The sequence below is a fragment of the Meleagris gallopavo genome, chromosome 9 (assembly GCF_000146605.3).
Source record: "Meleagris gallopavo isolate NT-WF06-2002-E0010 breed Aviagen turkey brand Nicholas breeding stock chromosome 9, Turkey_5.1, whole genome shotgun sequence".
Taxonomy (NCBI): domain Eukaryota; kingdom Metazoa; phylum Chordata; class Aves; order Galliformes; family Phasianidae; genus Meleagris; species Meleagris gallopavo.
This window is the reverse complement of record NC_015019.2, coordinates 8820583-8834325: the sequence shown is the minus strand read 5'-3', so window position 1 is coordinate 8834325 and position 13743 is coordinate 8820583. Positions and strand designations below refer to the sequence as shown.

General features: G+C 36.1%; 1 protein-coding gene across 1 annotated transcript in view; it reads left to right on the top strand.

The window, feature by feature from the left end:
• The window catches only part of LOC104912176 (connector enhancer of kinase suppressor of ras 2-like), a 173753-nt gene that overhangs the window by 70164 nt on the left and 89846 nt on the right, over positions 1 to 13743 (top strand). The window contains exons 3-4 of the mRNA XM_031554656.1: positions 8969 to 9171; positions 10416 to 10503. Of these exons, the coding sequence (XP_031410516.1) occupies positions 8969 to 9171; positions 10416 to 10503 (291 nt within the window). The remainder of the gene's footprint in view (positions 1 to 8968; positions 9172 to 10415; positions 10504 to 13743) is intronic.

Below are 13743 nucleotides of genomic sequence, written 5' to 3'. Positions count from 1 at the left end.
TAAATAACCTAAAATCTCAGTGAAGTACTTAAAGTTTTAAACATCAAAGAAATGCTTGTCTTTGCAGTGGCCCATGTCAAGCACACTGTTAATTTTTACTCTTGTAATGAAAAATAATAACACTATGTGGACTTTAAAACAATGGTATAAAACCAGTACTGGGAACTTTTTTTTTTTTTCCAAGATTGTAGCTTTTCTCATGGGGAAGGATCAGTTTTTATTAATTGCTTATGTATCTCAATAGCAAAATTGTCTTTCCCTTTCAGAAAGGAATAGTTTTTTTTCTTCTTTAGGACTGTGATTTGCAAGCCATACTGATTCAATGCATGTTATGTTGCACAAGTAGCAATGTACCACAGAAATTCTCAGTGGGAAGGAGATGAAGGAATGTAATGCTCAGTTCTGCCATTATATTTCCAAAAATGAATGCTATCAATCATTATTTGAACTTTGAATGTTTCACTGCTGTTCAAAATCTTGATTTTGTGCAACATACCGCATCTCTTATCCTCTGTAATCTAGCACTCATAATTCATTTCAAGAGGTACTTTAAAAAGGTTAAAATAAGACTTTCTATTATTGGACAATTGGTTCTTCCACAAAATTATGATTATTATGAATAAATAACAAAGATTAATTGGTCACAAGATTTTAGTAAAATATAATAAAGGTTTGTGATTATTGAACAGTGTGCTCCACATCTGTGGCTTCGTTAGGTTTTATTGAGAGGGGCAGAGAAAACATAAAGATTAGGGAGTAGTGTAAAGAGATGGTAGGAGCTTGAGATATTCTGCCCATGAAATAAAGCCAGTGGACTTCCCTGGATCTGCAAGAGAAAATTTAATAAATTATTTGGATGTCTTTTAGATATCCCTAAAAAAAGATTTAATGTTTTGGTAGAGACATGGAAACTTCGTAACCACAAATGCGGGCAAGTTGATGATCAGCTTAAAAGTTAGCAGATCACAGACTAATGCTTTGGAGGGAATATCTACTGGGTCATCTTCTGGTCTTGTTTATTTATCACTGCATCCACAGTCAGCATATTCTGCATAGCACATATGGAAGAGGTCAAGCCATCACAGAGGTCTGGCTTACATATGGGTTTTAATTGAAGCCATATGCAGGTCGGTCTTCCTTAATACTGAAGTAAAGTAATTGGAAACAATTTATCTTGTGATGTGCAAAGCCACAAAATAAACCAACTTTCTTCCATCCTCCTGGGTCTTGCTTTTGTGCATATTGGAACAGAAATGCTGCCACAGCTTTATTTCCTTGTTGTATATTTTCTGAGATATGACATTGAAGCTATTAATGCACAGATGTCAGCTTGACAGAGAAATGATATATGGGTGGTGTAGTACAGTCACAGTTTTACATCACTGTGGTTATAAGACTATTTTGCTCCAAAATATGAGAAAATATTAAATGCTTTTTAATGTGGAGAAAATTTTTTAAATGCAAATTCACTCGATGGGAGTTTAGATCCAAACCCCTTGTGAAGATGGAGTTGAGCAGAAAATGTGAATTAAACTATGGCAAAGAGCAGTTACAAACTGCTCAGAGGCATGCTGCTGAAGTTCGAAGAAAAGGAGTAAAAGCATCAGCTCTCTGAGATAAACCATAGTGCTATTTTAAGCATGGGTAAGGTTCAGTCTCTCCTGGTTCTGAAAAAGAAGGCTCATTGCCTCCACAGAAATAACTCAGTATAGATGACCGTGTGTCTCTTCTCAGCTGAAATGAGACATGAGACTTCCCTTCTGAGAGAAAACCTTTACTTAAAAGAAGTTTTCTTCTTCTTTTTTTTTTTGAAACTACACGTCATAGACTAGTGGCTGTTTCAGTATTTTGAAAGATTGTTCCAAGTGAATAGTAGAGTGTTTAAAGCAACTGATAATGCAATATCACAGCATCATAGAGTCACAAGGCTGGACAGAACCTACAAGATCATCTTAGTCCAACCGTCCTCCCATTACCTTTAGTCCTATCCTCTTGTACCTTAATAATTCTTGATTACATTATAAATATAAGTGACAATGGAAACACTAAAGCTTCTTCTGGGGCTTAAAATATAACGCTAAAGTTATATTTTTAAATAAGGTTAAAATATTTACTCTTAATTAATGTATCTATTAAGGATGGTAGGAAGGTATATGAAGTGCTGAAAAGCACTGTGATGAGTTCCAAATTATACACTTAGGATGCAAGAAAGAATTGTGACTCAATTTGCTTCAGATAATTATAATGGAAGGGAGCACCAGGAGGAGGAAAGTTATGCAGAGAAAAGAATTGAGGTGTTTCAGATAATATACTCTAATTTGTATTATGATTTTACATATTTGCGTAGTATTACCATAAATTAATGCATTTCATATTTTATGAAATATCATTGTGTTCTGTGTACATAAACTAAATTTTACTACTGCAGTTTAACAGCCATAGTAAAATGATAGTCAAATATTATCAGAGAAGGTGATAAGGATTGTTTTTATCATATTGTTGTTAATTTACTGATTCAGAATGAGATCTTTCACGAAAATTCTGACACAAATCCAGACAATATTCTTCTTGAACTGCAGTCTCCAGCCTTGAACATGTATTTTATCAATAGGGGAATTTATTTACAGCTGGTGAAACAGCAGGTGGTAGGATTTTATGTACTTTCAAAAATACGAATTATTTGATATTTTAGTTTAAGTAGCATGTATCCAGAAGTGACCTATATTTTTCCTTTCCATAGCTCAGAACGAAGCACATGCTATTTAGTAAGCCAGATATCCTTTGTAATCTGGGAAAATGATCCTAATATAATTTTAGAAGAGGTATCATTTTGTGCGTTAATACATTTAAGTGTGCAATACAGGATCTCCTTTCTAGAAAGTAACTGGAAAAGCTATTATAGCACTAATTCCACTAGACATTTACTCTAGACAGAGAAGTTAAACTGTGCAGAAGTGGTGGTTTGTGATAAGACATTTTGAGAATTAGGTCATGTAGGGTTCAATTGCCTATTATTCAGATGTCTTATTCCTTTGCTCACCAAATATGTGATCATGATCATTACCCAATTTAAAATACTACTGTGCAGTGACAAATCTGACACAATGTGAGCTACAGCTGACACACATTTCCTAGAACAGCATTTCTTAGAACTTAAGTGTTGTCAAGTCTTGCATTTCATTATGAACATTGCTCCACTTTTCTCATTCAGGAGGCATGTTTAAGGTTTAGATTCCAGACTGAATTTGTATCCTGACTCATGATCTCTACTGAGCTTTTTGTGTTGATTCAAGACAGAGGAGGTTCCTGGGGCTCATGATACAAGGTCAGTTGCAGACAGCCCTTTGGTTAAAAAACAGCTCAGCTCTGAGCCATCAGGCATAGGCAATCAGCAATTGGTAGCCAGTTCAACACGTCTTCCTCACATCTCCAGAATCATATATACAATGTGTGTGTATATACATATGTATATGTATGTCTCCCTTTGTGTGTGTGTGAGGGCTGCTCTGAAAGTACTGTTCCCTACTTTATGATGTTTGCTCACAACAGAGGTGGAGATTGGTGGGATGGCAGAGAGGCTGAAACTTCCTGCACATATCCCCTTACATGTTCTTGCCGTGTGACAGATGGCAGCAGAGGGGCAGTCTGACAGAATGGCTTGTGGCACGGAAGTGCATTTGAAGCAAAAAGGGAGAATTGCATTTCCCCATGTAGAAAAAATGACACCCATTGACATTCACTGACTCTTGCTGAATGTTGATGGAGACCAGACAGTGGATGTGAGCACAGTGAGGTGGTGAATGCTGCATTTCAGCAGTGGTAACAGCAAGAGTGGTCACCTCTTCTGGTGCAGATTTGTATGAACAAGGCACACAGGCCTTGTTAATCACTGCTGGTTGTGACTGTATTGAAAAACTTTGTAACTAACAAATAGTGTTTTTGTGCTTTTTGCATGTTTGTATCTGTTGTAGTTTCCATGGAAATTCATAGGAGGCATTGTTTCCAAAGCGACCTACGTACTATATATATATGTATATATATATATATATATATATAAACATATATATATGTTATAGTTATATGTACAGTGCATCAGATGTTAAGTGGCAGACCTCAGCATGCTGTAAGCACCAGTTGTGCCGAAGCAGTAACTTTTACCAGACTGCGTGTGAAATCATTTTTTCCTGTCTGCAAACCACTGCAGCCGATCTTTAACACTATCAAATTTAATATGCTAATTACAGGGTGTAATTTATTCTTTCCTTCAGCTCAATTTACGTCACGACTGTTCACATAAAATACCAATCTGGTTCTTTTAGCACTTTATCTCAAATCTATAATAAATACTTAAAATTAGGTCATGTTCTGTGGAATGGAGGTTTTATACAGACTTTTAATTTAGTATTCTAATGCAACAGTAAAACTCGTTTATTTGTTCAGATAATTTCAAGAGAAGGTCCTCTGTGGTTTACATGAAAAAAATTATTTTACCTCCTTCCATTTGCTATGTGCATAAAGGAGATTCAGTTTGCAGATTCTTCTTAAAGAGGAAACAGTGACATGCCTGACTGAGATACAACGCCTGATGGGCTCTGGGCTCCCGCTAGTTTGGTAACCTTTGTTCATTTGTATCATTAACAGAACAGTTTAAAAAAATCTAAGCAGAGTCTACATAATGAAATCAAAGAAATTTTTACAAATCCAAGTATTTTAAGAATACACATCCAGAAAGGAAAATTAAAAACAGCAACAACAAACACTACAAAACTGCACCTATTTTTCTCTCTGTATTCAAATGCCAGAACAACTTATGCTAAAAACATAGTGTGTGGTTGTGGTTTTATGCTTTATTAAACAAGCTGTGATTACCTCTTCTCAATATTGAATAATGAACACGCTGTTGTGGGCGCCGTGGTTTCCATCACGAGGCTGTTGCCCTTGCTGGAGCTACACGCACAGAACGCAGACAGCCAGAAGCTGCGGGATCCCATGAGGCATTTCCCCAGTGGAGGTTGCAATCTCCCATTACTGTGCTTGGGGATTTTCTTTCCTTGTTAGCTCAGGGCCCAGCACATGGCAGGGTGGCCCAGGGAGGCAGGTGGGATGCATGGCCTCGGGGGAACGGGGCGGCCTGGAGGGAGCAGCTCTGCTTCTCTGCAGAGCATCCCTGCATTGCTACTTCAGTGGCTGTGATTCCACAGTACCTTTAAATCAGTTTGTGCCATTTGAGAATGGGTCTGGTCAAAAACCAGTTGGTAGTGGGAATATGTGGCCGAAAGTGGAGCTTTTGAATTAAATTGCCAATTCAGCTCACTATCCATCAGTGCTGGGACTTGAGAAGAGGGCATAGAAGCATCTTTCTATGGCAATTCACAAATACATCAGTTTAAAGCAACTGGGAAACTGGGTTCTGAGAAGGAGTGGAGCACACGGTGAGTACAGACATGCTGTTGATGGGACAGACTGGAATGGGAGCAGCTGAGAGTTTTTTGGTGTTAGGGGCAGAGTGGTACCCACAGGGGCAAAGGCACATCTCCGTGGGTTTGTTAATGGTTCCAAGCTGTTGCTGCTGCCGTCTGGAACTGAGACCTGGCAGCTGCAGCCACCACAGCTGGGCTGCACTGATAAATCGTGGAGATTCTTAACCTTATGTATGAAACATGCAAATGTGAGCACAGCTCAGTATTTAAGTTGTGGTGTTTTGAATGCCTTACATGGTAAGCTTCATAAAAGATGCTTGATTTGGCACCAGGAATTGCAGAACTAAAATGTACTGTTAAATCTTTCTGTTATTCAAATCAGATCATCTTCGTGTAACTTTTTATGTGAAGGTAATAACGCTGCCATGTACCTTATTAAGTGGACATAAAAAGTAGCTCTCTCTTTGAATATGAAAAAGATGAAGTAAACTTCTCATAGACTTGCCATTCACATTTTGTGTTCAAGATTGGCTCTTAATTTCTCACAGCAGTTACAGTTCTGCAATATAGCTCCGAGTCCTCTTTTGCTGATATGGAATTTGCTGGGCTCATCTGAACTTCGTGCTCACTGAGCTGTCCTGTGAACAAGTTCTTAAGGAGATTTGACAAAGTGCATGGCTATGTAGTTCTTCTAATGACACATTGCTTGGGGTCACTTTAGCAATCAGTATTTCTCATCTAAACCTGTGTGTCCACTGCCACTAATAGAGTAACCAATAAATAAATAAAAGGCTATGTAACAGCCTTAAGCATCATTAAATAGAAACAGGGAATGGAGGAAACCTTGGTTTGGTTTGTTTTATTTTGGTGTAGGTTTTTTTGTTTGTTTGTTTTATAAGAAATAATTCTACCTGTGCTAATGGCACTGTCATGAAACCTTTTAGAGATTGTGGCCTTGTTGGTATTTATTTGTTTTGGTTTTTTAAAGCTAGATTAATATCTAGGATTTATTGTGCAAGAGAGAAATCACCTGGTAGGAGTCAGAATTTTACAGGCTCGAGAACGTTTCTATGTATCTCTCACAGTAGCAGTATGTACTTACATAATGAGAGCAGAATATGTAGCTGTGAAAACTGAGGTCTGATATGATAGCTGTGATAATGATTTAGTTTGGCAGGTTTGAGACTATCTGTTGGCATCATGCAGATGAGATGCCTGTGGGAATTAGAAGAGATCCAAGTACTTATAGCACCATATATACAGAACAAGGGAAGCCATGTACTTATTCTCTTAAACAGCTTCTTTTCCATCCTTTGTTTTTAAGCACATTCACTAAATCATAATTGATTCAGATCAAATTTGAGTGTGTAAACACCTGTTTGCTCTAGTCTCTTCTGGGACATCTCTTTTTTTATCCCCCCACTGACTTGGGAAGGACTAAGGGAGCCATAATTTCCTTCAGCAGTTTTCTGATGCAGTAAATGAGGATGAAGTGCTTGGAAGTGATACATTCAAAGACTATTTTTAATCATCCTTTTTCCAATTTTATAATTGTCTGTAGTTGTTTCATTTACTTGAAGATCTTAGATTTGAGGGAAGCTTAAATTTAGAGCACTGCTACATCTGTCTTCTACAGAGATGTTAATTCACTGTCATTTTTATAATATTTTATCTTTTTCCTTTTATTGTACCTTACTAAAGAGATCTCAATTAAATTCCTAGCTTGCATCAGCACTTCTACTGTGCTGAAAAATTACGTTTAATCTTTGATGATCTTCATGGACATTTTATTTATTCTTAATCTATTCTACATTTAAAACTTTATATTTACATTAATTAGAATTACCACTGCCATGCTAATTAGTAAACTTTGAGATGAAAAAACCTGCTTACTAGGTGGATTTCCTCAAATACATTTCATGTTTTCCAGTGACTTGAATCAAGACTGTAAAATTCACTCCAGGTGATTAGACTGATAGTAACCAGCCCACACTCTTCAAAATTTTGACCTGTAGTCTGGTGCAAGTATACTAGCATTTCATGGACTCTGTGGTCAAGCTGTTTCCTTTCCCATTTGACTTTTATTGAAAGTAAACTGACAGGTTCCCTGAGCTTTCATGCTGTAATAAATTATTTGGAGAAGCATTTTCTGCTTGTTACCCCAGGGATAACCAGGGCTGGACTTGGAAATAAAAGCAGGAGGATCTGATTTATCATCATTAAAAAATGTTGTTGAGAATGCAAAATCAAACTCTTCCTTAGGGGAAACTGAACACTGCTTAGTACAGTTTGCAAGCTGGTAAAGACATCCCCATACATCCACTTAGTCATCATCTTGGCATGAGTAAAAGTGACAGTAAAACAGAGGGGAGGGAATCATTCAATATTTTAATAAAAGAAAGATTAGCTGCAAATATTAAACAGATGGCATGCAAATATCAAATACAACATGCTTTTTAAATATAAACTTTTCAAAAATAGCCTTCTTTCAGTGAAACTGTTGTTAACTGTATGATATTTGTTTTGGAAAAATGATTAAGAGAATTGTTCTTTTCTGTAACTAAGCCAATGTAATTTTCATTTGTTTCACAATTCAGTCTTCTATGTGATGCTTCCAAACCTCGTTGACTGACTGGGATGCTTTAGGCATAGTATGTACATAATACTGAAATGAATTCTGTCCCTAGTGTTTAAAATGATTTTTAAAAGTCAGCTCTTTGCATTCAGCTAAGAACATAGCAAAGTGTTTCCATGCCTTGTCCTCCAAGCTGGAGGTAGAGAACTTCATTTATTTTTCAGAGTTATTATCTGAGAGAGAGAATAGCTGGCAGAAAAGGAACAGGCCTGTGCACCAGTCAGAACTGATCCAAATTTAGCAAGCAACTTCACCTATCATTTGTTTATATTTTGTTTGACTTTCATACAATCCCATTTTATATGCTTGTTGTCGTTCAATGCATTCTCTTTTTGTTGTTGGAAACATTTAATCTTTGTACAAATATCATTATTGTCATCCAGCAAGATTGTGCATTGCTTGCTGCTCTTTATTCTTTGTTTTGACGAAGAAATTTAGTGAGTAAAATTAACATGCAATATTGATGAACATTCATCCTTTAAAATATACACACTGTTGAAATTAATAATGGTCAATCAATTCATATAGCGAAAGCTGATTTTGTTTAAGTGTTCATTAAATTTTTTCTTATACTACATTCTGTTGTGGCAGGAAGAGATCTTGATTCAATTCAGTTGGAGACTTTCGATGTGAATCTGAGTTAATTATTTAAAGTATTAGAGCTGAAATCTTTATCACCTGGATCTAAGTGGGGAATTGGGTGGCTGAAAGACAAACAAAAAAGACTACCATGCTTGCTAGCACTATGGGCATGTTTCAAACAAAGGAGCCTCTTGCTTAATCTGATACCAGACATCCATAAGTTTTGTTCCCTTTCAGCCAAGTACCAGTTAGAGTGTTTTGCCTCACTGTTCTGTTCATATAGCTTACAACACCCTATTTCACTTGATTGCATTTTCCTTTTTCCCCTCAGAACTATGGTTTGGAGACTGAAAATCTGAGAACTCTCTCTCACAAGCTGAATGCCTCGGCCAAAAATCTTCAGAATTTTATAACGGGTAGAAGGAGGAGTGGCCATTATGATGGCAGGGCCTCCAGACGACTGCCAAATGATTTTCTTACCTCTGTAGTTGACCTGATTGGTGCTGCCAAGAACTTACTAGCCTGGCTGGACAGGTAATTTACTTTTTCTTGACCTTCTACTGATGAAAATAAATGATAATACTTAATTTGGAAAGGAATCATAGAATCATCATAGAATCACAGAACAGCTTGGATCATCTAATTCTAACCCTCCTGTCACAGGCAGGATTGCCAACTCCAAATTGGTCTACTAACTAACCTACTACATCAGGTTGCCCAGGCCCCCATATAAACTGGCCTTGAACACCTCCAGGGACGGGACATCCATAACTTGTCTGGGCAGGCTGTTCCAGCACCTTGCTACTCAGTGAAAAATTTCACCCTGACGTCTAGTCTAAAACTCCCCTGTTTTAGTTTAAAACTATTTCACCTGGTTCTATCACTGTCTCAAATAAAAAATTCTAGATAAATGTAGATAAAATTTTAACTGTAGCAAGACAGAACCCAAAACATATAATTACAGGATGGAATTTCAGTTGTTTCCATTTTTCTGGAGTTATAGCTATGGACAGACTTATCTGGAATCTGAATGCTCTTGAATATATAAATGGCACCTTAGAAGTCATAGTGAGAGTGAATCACCCTCCTTTATGAGATTTGTATAATCCTGGTGACATCTTCCTAACCTAATGCCAGCATTCATATTCTCTTGGGCTATGACCTTGTCAGTTCTTATAAATTCAAATGGGGTCAGATTTGGTTAGAATGTGGAAAGCCTGCAGAAAATCCCAGTTCACAGGAAGCTGTTACTGACTAAGGAAACATTATTTTCCTCTCTGAACTAAGGTGCTAATTTCTGCAGAAGAGTGTTGTCATGCTAGTAATGCCTTTTTAATGAACCATACAAATGAAATTTTGACTGCTTACCATTATTTGGAAGCTCATGTTTCACTGACATTAAGAATGATAATTTCTAGTGTTCTGGCCAAGATCCACTTTCTTCCAGCCAACATTGTTTCTTGTTTCATAGTCACATTTTACAAAAGTTATGTGGCTTGCTGCTGGAGATTGTCGTGATTAGGTGATTCATAATTTTGTGGTGTACAACCAATCTCTGTATTGTATACATCTTCTAAATGCCACTGAAGACTCCAAAAAAGCAGTAAAACTGTGTTATTGAAAAATATATTCATTATTTTAGGACTCTTTTTTTCTTGATTAAACCGTAGAATAAGTAGCTGACCTGATTATACTTGCTTTTATGAAATGAATTTACTTATCATAAGTACTGTGAGATATCCTTAATATCACATAAGTCTGTTCTTCCTTTCTCACAGGTCTCCATTTGTCAGTGTGACAGAATACTCACTGCTGAAAAACAACATTGTTCAACTGTGCCTGGAACTAACAACCATTGTACAACAGGTAGGAGTGGTTATCTTCCAGTATTTGCAAGTACTAATAGTTGCTCAAAAATAATAGTAGTAAAAACATTGCTAAGCTTTTGCTTGATCAGAAAAAAATGGTTTTGGATATTACCTTTCTGTTCCTTCCATATTTTCTTTTGGTGGGAGTGATGGGAAGATTTTAGATTTTGGCTATAATCATGTGTCTGGATAGATCAAAAAATAGGGTGTAGTTAAAAATAATTCACTTTTCTTTTGAGTGGACAATTTCATGTTAAGTTATTTGCTGCATAGAAGAACAGTGCCACAGTCAGAATCAGGTTAAATGCTAAAAAAAAAAAAAATTTGTTGGAGGTTCAAGCATGTTTAATCAAAAATATTTCAGGGACAAGTTCTTTCTTATATCAAGATGCAACTGTACTACGTTTTCTTCACTCAAAAAGCGCCTGTTACATAAAAGTTGTTTGTAATTAACACTGAACTAGTTAGATATGAAGCAAATAAGGGCGGTAGTATTTTCATTACTAATCTCTAGTATAGTACAATCCACAGGTACATCAAATACTTTCATCTGGTTCTGTAGCTCTACATATTATACAAACAATAATAGTCACTAATGTTATCTTCACTGTCTGCCCCTGAAATAGAGGAAGTTACACACAAGTACAGAAAGACTGAATGTAAGTTAGTGTCACAGATTTTTACGTTGAGCTTTCCTTTTTGTGAGTGGATAAAAATTCTGATGTGACAAAACACTGCTACTGGAATATGTGAAGTGGTTAGAAAAGAAAAGGACTGTACTGGAAGGAAGGAAAATAGAAAGTTGAAAAGTGAAGGGGAAGCAAGAAGAAATATTGTTCAGTGTAGTCCTGTAAGCAGCCTGGACCTACTTTCAGTAGAAGGGTCTCCATTGCTTGCTCTTGTTTTTTTCTGTGAGTTTTTAAGGTGTACTAAGAATAGAGCAGTAATAAAACTCACTTAAGAGGCTTTCTGAAGTAGCAACATTCTGTAATGTCTTTTTCCTTAATATTACGACTTGCATTAAAAAAAGCAAAAAATCAAGTATCTACCAGATTTTGTATTTGCATAGTGTAGCCAAGGTTGACATATTATGTCTTTTAAGCCATTATCCTTAATTTGTAATACTCAACTTTTTTTCCTTTTGAGAATTTTTTACTGTTATGCACTATTGCTGTAGAAAACAAACAATCCTTTTTCTCTTTTCTTTGTTTATAAATTCCTAAGTAGACATTTAATTATTAATGTATCTTTATTAAGCTTTCTTTTAGTGTTTATAACACTAGGCTATTTTTGATTTACAGACTAAGCAAAATGAACTTCTCTGCAGTACAGAATTTTGGATTCTGATTCCCCTTGTGAGAGGTAGATTGTGTTTTTGCAGTGGAAATTTCCAGTATTTCTGTATGTAGCATAGGATAAGTTGCCTTTCCCAAAGAAAGCTGCTGAACAGAGTAAAATGAGACTGGGGTTTTCTGACCTAGGTAAAATTGGGAATGGCACTTGGTAAGGTAATTATATAAGGTAGGGGAGAGACTGGTGCAGGACAGAACTAGTGTGCAGACAGTTGAAAATATTGTCTTCCTAATGCCGTAAAGAGTACAGAATGGGTTGGTAGCAGACATTGCATGGAAGTGTAAGGTAGCTATGGAAGTGTAACATAACTATGGAAGTGTAACATAGCTATGGAAGTGTAAGGTAGCTATGGAAGTATAACAGAGCCATGGACGTGTAACATGGCGACAGCGTCGGAGGACTGTGAGGCTGAGACGCTCAACCAATGAGTGCCAGGAGAGGCTTGACCTGCGTTGGACCCAGGGTATATAACGAAGTGGATTTCACTAACTAGTTGTGCAGTTTCTCCCTTGCCAGTAGGCGGTGTGTGCCCGTTATTGCAATAATGAATAAAATGCCCTTCACAGAGATTTTTGCCTGATTAGAAATTTTTTATCTTGAGCGTGTTTCTCACACTCTCTTCAGCTGATACTGTACTTTTTTTGTGTGAGTTTAATTTTTCCCAGTGGTCTGGGTGAAAATAAGAGAATTTTGAATTGCGGTCTCCATTCCTTCTATTCTTTTGACTGCTTTTGGCAAATGAAATTCACTTCTCTGCGAGTAAGAAGTTGGGGTTTTGTTTTAGTTCTTCATTACCACATCATTCCAAAAGCTGTCTTCATTCTGACAACTTAAAAAACAATATATCTTAGAGAACAGTCTCCAGGACAATCCACAATGAAAAATGTTTAGTTCATTTTTAAGTTCAGTTACAAATCAAGACCAGTCTTGTCTTTTTCTTACCTTATTTTTAGATCTGGGTTGCTTAATAGCTATCTGATATTTTTACCGTATGTAAAACTTAGTACCAGAAAGTATAGATAAAACAATATCCTTCAGAGAGAGGCAGCTTTATTGTTACTAAATCTGAGGAAAATTGATCTTAATGTGTGAAAGCAAAGATGTCTCACCTAACAAAAAATGTAGTCTTAACTGTAGGCTGAAATATGAAGTGAATGGCATAAATAATAGAAATCATTCTAACAGACCATTTTTAATACTGAATGAGATAAATTTTAGGTATCTAATATTTAATTGTACTTAGTTTTCTTATCCCTGACAAATCTCCATTTTATTAAAATAAACAGAGAAATTGTAAATGAATAGCATTACATAGAAAGCTGCAAAATCTTTGAGGTATCTTAATTTTGGGGCCCAATTGCCCTTCAAAGTTTTTACAGTATCTGCAAATTTCAGCAGTATATGCAGTCTCTTTGAGAATTGCAAACTAAAGTTATGAATGTACCATGATTATGTGCAAGTCCTACCATCTTTTTTTCTTTATCAATATTCAAAAACAAGCTATTTTATCTTAGAAAAGTTGTGAAGGTGTCAAACCTTCCAAAGTCAGAATGTTGTGAAGTGCAGAAACTGGCTTGTACGTGATACTGTAGGAGTGATTATTTCGTAACTCCTGTACTTCATTGTTTTGCAGAGGAGAAATGTAATGCTGCTACTTGATTTTATTTTTTTAACTCTAAGAAAAATAATACATTTTTAACATCTTCATGCGTATGGAGGATGGAGAAAGAATACAACTATTATTTATCTTCTAGATCAAAATTCTATAAGTGTTAATCCTGGAAGAATTTATTTATTTTTTTAATGAGATCCCTTGTGCATTTCTGTGTATCAGGGAAAAAAACAAAAAAACAAACAAACAAAAAAAAAAACAAAAACAAAAAAC